Here is a 14,548-nt window from a genome sequence, read left to right on the forward strand (position 1 = left end):
ATCTTTGGCAGTAAATTTCCGCTTCATCTTGCCCCTGAGATAGGGACATCAAAGTTTTTTCTGCCTGAAGCTCCAAATGAGGTTCGTCATAAAGCAACCCCAAGGCCAGAAAAAACGCATCCACATTGAGCAACGCAGGATCTCCTGGTGTCAATGAAAAAGCCCAGTCTTGAGGGTCGCCCCGGAGCAAGGAAATCACAATCCTGACCTGCTGTGCAGGGTCTCCGGCAGAGCGAGATTTCAGAGACAAAAATAATTTGCAATTATTTCGAAAATTCTGAAACCCGGATCTATTCCCCGAGAAAAATTCCGGCAAAGGAATTCTCGGCTCAGATACAGGTGCATGACAAACAAAATCTTGCAAATTTTGTACCTTCGTGGCGAGAATATTCAAACCTGCAGTTACACTCTGAAGATCCATTACAAACAGGTGGACACAGAGCCATTCAAGGGTTAAGAGGAGGTAAGAAGCAGCTAGACAGCAATTAAGGGCTAGGCAGCAAAACTCTGAGGGGAAAAAAAAAAAAAAAAAAAAAATTTCCCTTCAACACTTCTTTTTCTCCTGCTTCAGCCCAAACAATTAACACTTTGCGGGCCGGTCAAACTGTCATGATCTCAATGGCAAGAGAACATAGCATAAGCATATATAGGAACTAGCTCTTGGAAGATGGGAACTGAGCTGACCATGAACTAAACCTAACGCACAACTAGCAGTGGCCGGGTAGCATGCCTACGTTGATTCTAGATGCCCAGCCCAGCCGGAGGACTAAATAAAGCTAGCAGAGGAAAATCTTAGTCCTAGCTCACCTCTAGAGAAATACCCCGAAAGGAGACAGAGGCCCCCCACATGTATTGGCGGTGAGTTGAGATGAAATAACAAACGTAGTATGAAAATAGGTTTAGCAAATTTGAGGTCCACTTACTACATAGCAGAAGACAGAAAGGACACTTTCATGGTCAGCTGAAAACCCTATCAAAAAACACCATCCAGAAATTACTTTAAAACTCTGGCATTAACTCATAACACCAGAGTGGCAATTCCCGTTCACAAGAGCTTTCCAGACACAGTAACGAAACTACAGCTGTGAACTGGAACAAAATGCAAAAACAAACATGGACAAGAGTCCAACTTATCTAGTAGTTGTCTAGGAGCAGGAACAAGCACAGAGAGGCTTCTGATAACATTGTTGACCGGCAAGCAACTAACAGAGCAGCAAGGTTATATAGCGACTCCCACATCTTGATGGGAACAGGTGAACAGAGAAGATGAAGACACCAGTTCAATTCCACCAGTAGCCACCGGGGGAGCCCAGAATCCAAATTCACAACAGGTGAGGGTTCGGTGACCCCTCACTAAGGGGGGGGTACTGTTGTGAATTTACTTTTTGGCTCCCTCTAGTGGCTACTAGTGATTTGACTCTGGGTTTGTCAGTCATTCCTTTTATGCTCACCTGGGTCGTTAGGTCAGGGGTGTTGCTATATAAGCTCCCTGGACCTTCAGTTCAATGCCTGGCAACGTTGATATCAGAGCTAATCTGTAGTGCTCTTGTCTACTGATCCTGGTTCCTGCTTGATTAAGCTAAGTCTGCTTTTTTGCTTTTTGCAATTCGTTATTGTTTGCATTTTTTGTCCAGCTTGTATATTATCTGTATCCTGACCTTGCTGGAAGCTCTAGGGCGGCTGGTGTTCTCCCCCCGGGCCGTTAGACGGTTCGGGGGTTCTTGAATCTCCAGCGTGGATTTTTGATAGGGTTTTTGTTGACCATATAAGTTATCTTACTATATTCTGCTATTAGTAAGTGGGCCTCTCTGTGCTAAACCTAGTTCATCTCTGTGTTTGTCATTTCCTCTTACCTCACCGTTATTATTTGTGGAGGGCTTGTATCCTACTTTTGGGGTCCTTTCTCTGGAGGCAAGAGAGGTCTTTGTTTTCCTCTTCTAGGGGTAGTTAGCTCTCCGGCTGGCGCGAGACATCTAGCGACCAACGTAGGCATGTTCCCCGGCTACTTCTAGGGTTGGCGTTAGGAGTAGATATATGGTCAACCCAGTTACCACTGCCCTATGAGCTGGATTTTTGTACTTTGCAGACTTGCTGATATCTCTGAGACCCTCGCCATTGGGGTCATAACACCGTAGTCCATGTACCCATCCAGACCTGGGGCATAGTGGGGCCACTTCACAAGGTGACCCTAACACAGGAGGGATGTGTATGAAGGGGGCCAGCTGACTTGTTCATTTCAAACTCTAAGCCAGCCTCCTTCTTTGTCTATGAATCATTGGTTAACCTATTAAAATAAGCAAGTCAGCCAGCTCCCTTTAGACACAGCAAAAGGCATGTACCAACACAGAAAGCTCTTTCGGGAAAGTAAAACTGGTAGGAGCCAAGAAAAACACTAACAGTGAAACAACGGTGGACATTTGATAATGACAGTGAACTAGTAAATTTTATATATTTTAATTTAAAACACGTCTTAAGATATTTTTTTTTCTAGTCTACCGTCCCTTTCATCCCTTTAAAAAACTACCATCAACCAAGTCTTCCCTGCAAATTGAAATGCATAATCACTAACGCTCAAAAGGTGCAAACACCTCCTCCTCGGCCTCGACTCATTCCAGTCAATTTGGGGGTTACCTGGTTAATCCTGTCAGCAACATATGCTTGTCTCAGAGTTCCAGCCATGCAAGTGTAAGTACATACAGACTGTACAGTTATATGGCTCATTAAATCAGTCTCTAGAAAAATGTAGTATTTCACAGCATCCATAACTGTATGTCCACAGCACTACCTCGCACACCAGAAGACTTCATACACTTCAAATTTATGTTAAGAACCTGTAATTTTGCCCTTCATCTCACCAAACAGACCTACTTCACCACACTGATCTCCTCACTATCCAACAACCCCAAGAAATGTTTTAACACCTTTCACTCCCTCCTCAGGCCAAAAGCACAAGACCCTATCACAGACACTTGTGCTGATGACCTGGCCTCCCACTTTATATAGAGAAAATAGATAATATCCGTCAGGAAATCCGCTCCCAGCCACTAAGTGCTGTGACTCCCATCCCTCCCTGCATTTCCCCTGGCTCACTCTCCACATTTGATCCCATCACAGAAGAAGAAGTCTCCAGGCTCCTCTCCTCTTCTCATCCGACTACATGGACTACTGACCCCATTCCCTCACACCTCCTCCAGTCGCTCTCTCCAGTCATCAAAATTCACCAAACTACAATCTTTAATCTCTCCCTCTCCTCTGGCATCTTCCCATCCTCCTTCAAACACTCTATCATTACTCCACTACTAAAGAAACCCTCACTTGATCCATCCTGCACAAATAACTACAGACTAGTCTCCAACCTCCCCTTCATCTCTAAACTCTTGGAGCTCCTGATCCACTCCCACCTTACCCGTTACCTCTCCATTCACTCCTTTCCTAGACCCTTCACAATCCGGCTTCTGCCCCCTACACTCGACAGAAACTGCACTCATCAAAGTGACCAATGACCTTCTGATAGCAAAGTGTAACAGTGACCACTCTCTGCTCATTCTTCTCAACCCCTCTGCAGCTTTTGACACTGTTGACCACCCTCTCCTACTCTCTAGGCTCCAGTCACTAGGCATTAAGGACACTGCTTTCTCCTGGTTCTCTTCCTATCTTTCTGACCGCTCCTTCAGTGTTTTGTTTGCTGGCTCCACTTCATCTCCTCTTCCTCTCACTGTCGGGGTACCTCAGGGCTCAGTCCTTGTCCCACTTCTCTTCTCTCTCTACACGGCCCCAATTGGACAGACCATCAGCAGATTTGGCTTTCAGTACCATCTAAATGCTGATGACACACAACTATATACATCATCCCCTAACCTTACTCCCGCTGTACTACAGAATGCTACTGACTGTCTGTCTGCAGTCTCCAACATCATGTCCGCTGTCTATCTGAAACTCCACCTCTCCAAAACTAAACTTCTTCTGCTCCCACAGTCTAATAACCTCCCTAAACCTGACATTTCCCTCTCCGTGGGTGGCACCATAATAACACCCCGGCAGCAGGCGCGCTGTCTGGGTGTCACGTTTGACACCAATCTCTCCTTCACTTTCCATATACAATACCTTGCCTGCTTTTGCCGCTTACACCTAAAGAACATCTCTAGAATCCGCCCTTTTCTCACCATGGAAGCAACAAAAACCCTCACTGTTGCCCTGATACACTCCCGCCTGGACTACTGTAACGCTCTATTAATTGGCCTCCCCAATACTCGCTTTTCCCCTCTCCAGTCTATCCTTAATGCAGTAGCCAGGGTCATCTACCTGGCAAATCGGTATTCAGATGCAGCCCCTCTTCACCAGTCGTTACACTGGCTACCCATTCATTATAGGATCCAATTCAAAGTATTTGTTCTCACCCACAAAGCTCTTCACAGTGCAGCACCCCCCTTACATCTCCTCCCTTATTTCTGTCTATCGGCCTAGCCGACCGCTGCGCTCTGCAAATGACTTCCGACTAACCTCTGCACTAATCCGTACCTCCCACTCCCGTCTCCAAGATTTCTCCCACGCTGCACCAATCCTCTGGAATGCTCTACCCCAAGAAATTAGGACCATTCACAATTTACATAGTTTTAGGCGCTCCCTCAAACCATATTTCTTCAGAGCGGCCTATCACATTCCCTAATTAAAGTCATTTTATGTGTAAAGGTGCGTGTGTAGCCCACTATCTCCATCTATCCCCCACCCCCTGAAGATTGCAGGACCATCATTGTAAATACATAAGCTCCTGTACTCTGTATCTCCCCCACCTCATTGCAGGGTCATCTTATTGTGCTTTAATTATTGTATTGTTAACATTGCTACTTATGACTTGCGTATGAAACTGTTAAATTGTAAAGCGCTGCGGAATATGTTGGTGCTAGATAAATAAAGATTATTATTATTAACTCAGAATGAGTTTCCTATGAAATATCCATAAAAAGGAGAAAGGTCCTGATGGTACAACGACTTTTTGGAAAAATATTGGCAAAGCAGACAATTGAAGCTATCTGGAAAAAAAAACTTTAATAACTTTTTATACAAAGCAATGGTCATGCCAAAATACTTTTTTATTCATAGGAAAATAACAGTTTGTACTAAAAATGGCAGAAACATTGTGCCCCATTTATATATTCTATGTGATTACAGTCAGCCACTGGGTTGATAAATGAGTCTACATACTTTATAGTAGTCACATTTCAAGAAAATCTCATCAAGAAAAATTAAACAACAACATTTTTGAAATGTTATAAGAAGATTCACCTAGATTTCCAAAGGAACATTTTCCAGAGTGAGAACCCTGGCAATGGCTGGGGAAGGTATCCCAGACATTTTGCGTAGTCTCTCCCAGCTGTTACCCTGGATCTGAACCAGCTGAAATGAACATCCCCAGCTGAATGAGCTCCAGGGCCAAAATCCACTACTGGCACCAAGTCTGAATAAAATGCGTAATTTAGTGCCATGCCTGGTAACCAGCCACAAAACACACAGATAATACAATTTATGTCAGCAAACTGCATCACATTACTTACATGCCTTTACAGCTGAAGCTACCAGAGGTATGGTAAAAGGTTAACTCAAAGTGACTTTTTATGTCCCCCCATTCACATTAGACTAATGTCAGTCAAACCTGCAGATATTGATGAGTTTGGCGGCCAGTCTAAGGCCGGTTTCACACCTCCTGATATTTCCAGTACCGGAAAACACGGTACCAGAGATATCCGTGCCTGTGTGTCCATGTGTGTGCTACATGCTGCGCGCGTGTGGCAACTGTGTGCTGCATCAGTACCACACGGACGGCCGCCGGGGAAGATGCGCTATAGTAAGCGCTGTTCCCCTGTGTGTGGTGCTTTAGCTGTTAAAGGGTTAATAAAACACCACACAGTAAGAAAAAAGTCTTAGTGAAATCAAACAATAAACACAGTTTTGCCATCTTTATTAGTCTGCTAATCCAAGCAAAGCCCCCGATCTCCTGTAAAAAAATAAAAAAACAACAATATACCCATACCTGCCTGGCGTAAGTCACTCCCACGCCATAATCCATGTCTGGGGAATGTGCAGTTTACAACCGGGAGCGGTAAACTACTGGGGAATGAATAAGATGCTGTGGGTGCAGGCTCAGTAACTAGCGGTGACGTCACGGAGTCTGTGCTCGCTGCTTCTTATTCATTTCCCAGTAGTTTACAGCTGGGGATGGCCGCATTAGCACCGCTCCCGATTGTATACTTTACATTCCCCAGACATGGATTACGGCGTGGGACTGACTGTACACCGGACAGGTATGGGCATATTGTTGGATTTTTATTTTTATTTTTTTTTACAGGAGATCGAGGGCTTGGATTGGCAGACTAATAAAGATGGCAAAACTGTGTTTATTGTTTGATTTTATTAAAATACTTTATTCTAACTGTGTGGTGTTTTATTAACCCTTTCACAACTATAGGATTAGTAATGGAGAGGTGTCTTATTGACATCTCTCCATTACTAAGCCGGCTTAATGTCATCTTGCAATAGGAAGGTGACATTAACTCCTCATTACCCCACTTGCCACTGCTACAGGGCAAGTGGGAACAACTGGGCAAAGCTCCAGAATTGGCGCATCTAATAGATGCGCCTTTTCTGGGCAGCTGAGGGCTGCTGTTTTTAGGCTGGGGGGCCATATCCATGGCACCTTACCAGCCTGAGAATAGCAGCCCACACCTGTGAGTTTTGCTGTGTTGGTTTAAAAATATAGGGGGGACTTCACGTTGTTTTTTTTCTTTCATTCATTCTCCCCTGCTTGCCGGCTGAGCAGGGGAGAAGGGATGACAGCCGGCTTCAGCACCACAAGCAGGGGAACAGCGCTTTCTGTAGCGCTTCTTCCCCGGCGGCCGTCCGTGCACACAGAGGAGAGTGTGTACTGTTCTCCATGTTCACGTGTGTGGCATGTTTTGTGTCCCGTGTGTCTGGGTAAAAACGGATATGTCTGCATGTTTTGCACACGGACATACAGTCCATCAAAACACGCTGACAAGTGCATAGTCTCATTCATTTGAATGGTTCTATGTGTGTTAGTTTCTCCAGTACGTGAGAAAACTGTCACTACACATACCGGAGACACTGACATGCGAAACCGGCCTAACGTGTATAAGTGCCCTATTATCAGGGAAAATATTGATCTGACATGTCTGATTTCAGACGGATGATTGCTATGTTCTCCTGGTGATAAACCACAACCAGACATGTCTGGTGACGGCTCTCTCATAGAGAACACTGGAACACTTGGCCGAGATGGCTGTCGGCCGAACGATTGATAGCTGTGTAATGTGTATAGCGGACATTAGTAATGGTTAATTTTCTATACCTTATTTATTCAAGCTTAAAACTAATCAATTCAAGCTCAAAGCTAAGGAAGATGTTTTATTCTACAATATAAGCATTTAAGACTAGGGCTCGTGCGCTAAACCAATTTTCTCGTACGAGTGCGTTCCCTTGTTTTCACAGATAGCACTCGTACTTTTGATATTCTATGCCGCTGTGCACATGTCTGATTTTTTCCTCAGACTGAGTGGTCCGTGTTAAGAAAAATAGGAGATATGTCATAATTTGATCCGAGTTTCAGATAAAAATCAGCAATGAAAGTCTATGAGTCCGTGAAAATAAATCGGATTGCACTCGGAATGCATCCAAGAGTGGTCCGATTTGCAGGGACTGACGGAATGGAGAAGGTGGAGAAACTTTTTTTTCTGTCCACGTCCAAGAAAAACTGATGCTACTCTGATGATAAAACTCTGATCAAAGTCTGATCAAAATAACAGACCGTTTTTATCGGATGTGGAGACATTGGTCGTGTGAGCCTACCTTTAAAGAATTATGATAACTGCAGTTTAGAAACTCAGAGGCAGAAATTTGATAAAAATATCTCTGAAGATTTGGGATTGGTGTCCAGTAGAGGTCAACTTTGCTCAAACATGCACTTAGAAAGAAGTACTTACGATGACAACCCATTGAAATGTTAGGGCAGATGGTCTTTAGAAAAGGGGGGAGTCCATTCTTCGGACCCTCTCTATTATCTACGATGTGTCGCTGCTAAGAGAGCAGTATCAAATACTATGGGGTTCATTTAATTCGGCATAAAATAGTCTGATGATCAGCTAGAAAGAAATTGAATAAAATGTCTTATTTTACAAGGTCAAGCAAAAAGCTGAGAAAAGAGAACTCATAAAAAATGGTTCTGATTAAAAAAAAGTTGAGCGTTCAACACACAGATTCGTTTTTGTTGCATTTAATAATTAAGAAAAAACAGGAGCGATGTTTCAGAGCATAAGAAAAACGACTCCAGCAGGACAGCACTCCATAGTTGGGGGGGGGGGGGGGGTCACCACTGTAGTTTCTGATATGGGAAATTGTAGTTGCTACAGGGACTTTTCCCATTTCAAGTCATTTGAGAAAAATGCTACTGTGTGGGCTGTTGTGTGTATAAAACATAATATTTACAATACTATAGAGGATAGAATATGAAAAACCCCCACCATGAATGAACTTGGCCTTACACAGTGAATTTAATCAGACAGGAACGTTTGTAGGAACTCTTGTTCCCAGTTACTGGCCCATTCAAACCACAGGTAAACCTGCCAGAAATCACCTGAATGCTCATTTGTCAGGTAAATGGATCATGTAGGCTGCTTAAAAGGGAATCTGTCACCCCCAGGACATTTTTGATCTACAGTATTAATATGGGCATACAGGTAATACAAATGTTAGATCAGTCCTACTAGTATGCCTCATATTAATGGTCTTGATGCTGAGAAATGTTATATTCTTTCTTTGTTGAAATCCCTGCCTCCTATCTTCATTGTATTACTTACCCCCTCCCATTAGCGTCAGTTATGGCCTTAAAATCCTTAAAATCCCACGCCTTCGCCCTGCACTCCCTCAGAAATACATACCTCATCCTCCCTTCTATGGGCACTGCATTCAGGGATCTTCTGCACAGCCGCCAGCGACTCCCACTCCAGTGACCTCTGGTGTGCGCGCAGATAAGATGCTCTCCCCACTTTCTCCCTGCATCGCCATGTACACATGGTTCCTAGCGATGACTATGCAATGAGGAAGTGAGGAGAGCATATTGTCGGGGTGCACGCTGGAGGTCACAGTGATTCGCCGGCTCCTCAGCAGAAGTTCCCTGAATGCAGCACCCATAGAAGAGAGGATGATGTATGTATTTCTGAGGGAATGCAGGACAAAGGCGCGGTATTCCGGGGCCATAACTGATACTGATGGGAGGGAGGTAGTACTGTAATGAGGAGAGGAGGCAGGGATTTCTTCCAGGCATCAAACGCCCCCGGACCCTGGAAGAAATCCTTAACATAAAGAAACAATATAACATTTCTCAGCAACAAGACCATTAATATGAGGCATACAGGTAGGACCAGTGTAACATTTCTATTACCTGTATGCCCATATTAATAGGTCATATACATCCCAGGGGTGACAGATTCCCTTTAAAAATCATGATTATCGGCAGCATATCAACCCATGTAAGCAGATGTGCCACTGATAACATTATGCGTAGTGACAAAATGATCACTTTAATGATCTTTCTGTTCCTATCTGTACTCAATGACCTTTGTGGACGGTCCAGTAAATGAATGACTATCAACTTGCACTTTGCCAGTCAGCACTCGTTAATGGGCGAGACTGACCCGTCACCGTTATTCTGTAAGTAACTGTTGAGTTTGCATGCAAAAAAACTCCCATTTTTTATTGGAGTAGAATCCCTTAAGTAGTCACACATTTATATCAGTTCCAGTTTTCCAACTAATAGGAATGTCTTAAGTTTGGTTATGTACAATAATAGAATACTATAACACAGCGTAGCATATACTGATCAGCCAGAACATTTAAACCACCTGCTTAATATTGAAACGGGGGAGCATGGACTTCACAATTTATCTGAAGAAGTCCTGTTCTATCTGTTAGCAACAGATCCTTTCCATCCTGTAAATTGTCCACTGTAGTTTTCATCAGCGTTTGGTCCATTCCGGCACCACATGACCACATTTGTAACCTGCCGGATCACACGGATTCTTTTACATGGAGCAGCAGTTACTTTCTCAATATGTCTATGAGATTCAGAATGAGCCTCTAATGCATTATTCTGAGTCTCGTAGATTGACATTAAAAAAATTAAAAACCTGTCCTTCACTCCACAAAGCAGACACTGTGTGATCCGGTAGGTCACATGTCGCATGTCGCCGGAATGGACCAGAGTGCCGCTGAAAATAGCTGAAGATGGCAACCGTTGAATATATTAATTCACTCATTACATATGTACACGCATGGTGCATGGTTGCTAATAAAGGGAGAAATAAGAAAAAACACAAACAAATATTCACCAAACTGCTCTTTTAGATCCATACAATTTCTATGGCTGATTGGTGATTGACTCTGGTCCGGTAAAGGTGGAGAATTTTCTAAATTTCGATACAATCAGATCCTCCATCACCAATGACAGATCTTTAATCCATTTGCGGGACCGGCTCCAATGCGCATATCATATAGAGGTTATCCCTGTCCTTCGGGGACCCCACATTTGATAAGGAGACATAATTGCAATAACATAATTTCACAATCCATGGATAAGCAATAACAATAAGTTTTTCTCACTGTAAAGCTGAATACTATGTGGATAAGGCCACAAAAAACAGCTCACCAAAACCAGGATCTGGTATTAGTCCAAGTGACTGGTGCAGGCAATCTGCTTGTGTGCAGTGTTTCCACTGAAATAAATATACAGCACATTACATAACCCCCATGAATTTACAGGAGAGCATCTGCTGATGTCATAAAACACTGAAATGTGAAAACTCTTTAATTGTTAATATTTTTCCTATCTAGCATCTGGACAGGTTGGGATGACCCTGTCTGGAAGCAAAGTTCGCTGGTGTAAATTTGCCAAATTCTTTATAAGGTGCACGCTCCTTAACAAGTTGTCCACTACTCGGACAACCTCTGAATCCCTATGTTTTCGCCCAATAACATAATAACACTTCTAGTCAACACTGGTGCTGGCGCCATTCCAGCAGTGTCGGCATTGGTTCTCCCAGGGATCACGTGACGTTATTATGTCACGTGATCCCTCTGGCCAATCAGCGCTGGCTTCACTCTCTCCTCCTCGGACAAATCAAGACATCCAGAGGAAGTGAGAGAGCAGCTGCAGCTCTGACTTTCACTGGATGTCAATAATGTCCGTAGGAGAGAGTGAGTGTAGCACTGATTGGCAGCAGGGATCGTGTGAGCCCCAGGAGCCCCGGGGCCGACATTCCTGGAATGGCACCTGCACCGGAGTTGAGTATAAGTGTTATTCTATTACTGGAAGGAAATTCAGAAGGGGCTGTCCGAGTAGTGGACAACCCCTTTAATGAATTTAATACATTTTTGGGGACTGCTGTGCACCAGAATCGGTAATCTATGAGATGAAGTAGATTACAGTGTATCTGTTGGATCACACGTAGCTAAGCCCCCTCTGCCATTGGGCAAAACCCTTTTTTTAAGAAAATAGTTAAATTCCTCCCTATTTGTGCTTGTTGTTGGATATTTATGAGATATTTTCAACATTTCCGGTAACAGGTAAAACTATAGGGGTATCTCTGCTGTCTTTGTTCAGTGCCCAGTATGTTGTACATATAATGGTATACGGATGGCCACCACAGTGACTCCAGTAGATAGTTTTAATTTGTATAGTGTCTATATATTCTATGTAAGTGCTGGACAATTGGCTATGAATTACAAGAAATGACCAGAGGTCCTATGTGAATTATAAGTATGTTGTCTTGGATATTGACTATTTGGTCTTCCATTTGGATGAGGGCCTGAATAGTGCATTATTCCTCCACTAGGTTATAGTGAGATTCTCAAAATAAATTTTGTGAAACAATAAGGACCTTTTATAAATTATCTAGAAAAGTAACAAGAACATGCCCATTTTATATAAACTGGCTGTGGAGCCGCTAGGAGCATTTGCTTGGTAACGTCCTCAAGGTGCAAATAGAGACTGATTATAGATAAAGTGCTGAAGCGATTTGTGCTGTATACTATCTACAAATACATCTACTTCCGAGCAAGTGCTAAAAATGAACAGTTCTCCTTTGGAGTGCAAGTAATTCCTTCTGCTTTTCTTTTTGCCTATCAGTCCCTCCTTCTGGTGTTGTAGTTTTGGGTGCCTTGATCTCCATTAGTGCTTCAGAAGCTTCTTGAAGGTCTTTCATTACTTTATTGAGAAGTGTCGCAGAATTAGCATCCAGCCCATTGCCGTCTTCTGCTTTTTCACGTTGCCCATTTAAAACCTTGTTTAAAAGGGTTTCTGTTCTTTGCCTGCCACATGCCAACTTCATCTCCACTATGTTTAACCGGTCCTTAGTTAGGTGTAACACAGAGGCATCATCTTTGCTTCCAAAGTCTATATTGCTCTCTGACAAAAGGTCTCCCATAGAAGATGCCTTTGGTTTGCCATCAATGAGATGCCGTTCTGCTGGCACTGGCTTGTTTTGTCTTTTGTTCAGCAATCTTGTGTCATCCAAGAAAATTGCTGGTTGTCCAGTTGATGATTTTTGAATATCGTCCTTCATTATGTCATTCCCTCCAAAGTTGTGCTTTTCTTCGTCCTCTGTGTCTTCAGTTGCCCTTTCTGTAGATATATCTTCTGTACTGTTTTGGTCATCATCCACATTGTATTGTTCCTCTTCATTTTCATCTTGTAGACTGTTTGTACTGTCTCTGTTTTCTATTTCTATACCAACAGATATCATAGTTTGACGAGGACTTGTTATTACAACTTCTGCTAGGTTCTCTTTACTTCCTTTCTCTTCTGATATGTTCTCTTTTTCCATCCACTCTGAAGACGGCCCCACCCATTTGCTCTTCATCTTGTCTGACAAAAGTTTAGGTGGCGGTTTTGGTGGAGACACTGGAAAACTGACTATGTTTGTTATATTTTCTTCATTTGGACTATTAGAAACTTCAGGTTCAAACGTATCTTCCATATCTGTTTCTGCATTTTCAGACAGCAGCTTTTCACGAGCATAAATGTTTTCTTTCAAGTTTTTGGGAGGAGGAGGTGGCACTTGAGAAACTTGAGTATCACTACCTGTATCAGAAATGGATGGTTCCATAGTTGGAAGATTGCTTTGCTTTGTGGGTGGCATTGGAATCTTTACTGGTTCCTTCTGGCCTTTTGGTTCTTCTGAATGGATTGATGGTTCCATGGCTAGAAGATTGCTTTGCTTTGTGGGCGGCATTGGAATCTTTACTGGTTCCTTCTGGCCATTTGGTTCCTCTGGATGGATTGATGATTCCATAGTTGGAAGATTGCTTTGCTTTGTGGGTGGCATTGGGATCTTTACTGGTTCCTTCTGGGGTTTTGATTCATCATCCTTTTCTTTTGGAACAGGTGGAACTACAGTTAAAATTCCAGTGTCCAAAGCTTCCAGGCCTAGTCTTAAGGAATCATCAGCAGCAGCATCTGCCACCTGCAATAAGACAAATTACTAAACATTGGTGGTTATAGGGTGAAAAGACTTTACAATCATACTACATTTGAGTGTTCAAGTTTTAAAGAGTTACTACTGATATTGGGCTATTCTGTGTTTTAACATATGTATGAAAATTGTCAGCCAGTAACTTGGATTTGCACAACGTTACTCCATGCTTTACGGGCATGATCAGGGAATCTGGGTATGCAGCGCCCCAGAGTCCTGGTCGTTGCAGTACTGTGGCTCCGCCACTATGGGGAGCCATGGTGCGTCCGATGGCACTGAAGGAGTTCATCTGATCAGGTATCACAGACACCAATACATTTCACAGCCGGGCCTCCGGGGGGAGCTAAGGGTTCTATTCATTAGGCCACTCCCCACCATAGTGGGTAAACTGGGGGTCAGGCAGGAAGTTAGATCAGAAAGCTGACTGGATTGGACGAAGCAACACCTAGTGGCAGAGGGTGTTGTGGAGGAAGAGACAGTAGGGTCTCTGTCAGGGGTGGGATCCTGACAGAGGCTTGGCATTGAAAAGAACGTAACGGGTCCGCGCCAGCTCCAGGAAGCGGCGGGACCCAAGAAAGGACTAGAAGCGAGATAGATTGTGCTGAGTGAGAAACGAGATCAAGCAATAGGAGAATTCCAGTAGGGGTCGTGCTGTAAGACCGGAGCAACACCCTACTGAGGCGCACTACCGGTGGCCGGAACGCCGAGGGAGTATTATAACATTCAGCTTCAAGCAATACTCTAAACAGCGGCAGGACAGTCAGTTTAAGGCGGGCTGTCTAACACATATCACCTATGAAGTCTTGGGAGGCAATTGCGGGAGAGGGGCGTCTCTAGGGTCCCGGAAGAACTCCAGGCCTATCCGACAAACGGGTGCCGTTCTAACTGTAACATCAGGAAGGGACGGAAGATTAGAAGAACATCATTTAATCGAGTTGTGAGGGAACTTAAGAAACAGACACAACGGTTGTGGGGTACTTTCCGTAAGCACAGCAGGGAAGGACTACAAC

At 43.7% G+C, this 14,548-nt stretch overlaps 1 protein-coding gene across 1 annotated transcript in view; it reads right to left on the minus strand.

Annotated features, from left to right (window-relative positions):
- Positions 1 to 9,219: 9,219 nt before the first annotated feature.
- Positions 9,220 to 14,548, minus strand: part of PLEKHO2 (pleckstrin homology domain containing O2) — a 60,736-nt gene continuing 55,407 nt past the window's right edge. The window contains exon 6 of the mRNA XM_077263336.1: positions 9,220 to 13,529. Coding sequence (XP_077119451.1) covers positions 12,129 to 13,529 — 1,401 coding nt within the window. The 3' untranslated portion in view covers positions 9,220 to 12,128. The remainder of the gene's footprint in view (positions 13,530 to 14,548) is intronic.

Source organism: Ranitomeya variabilis, chromosome 5 (assembly GCF_051348905.1).
Source record: "Ranitomeya variabilis isolate aRanVar5 chromosome 5, aRanVar5.hap1, whole genome shotgun sequence".
NCBI classification, from domain to species: Eukaryota; Metazoa; Chordata; class Amphibia; order Anura; family Dendrobatidae; genus Ranitomeya; species Ranitomeya variabilis.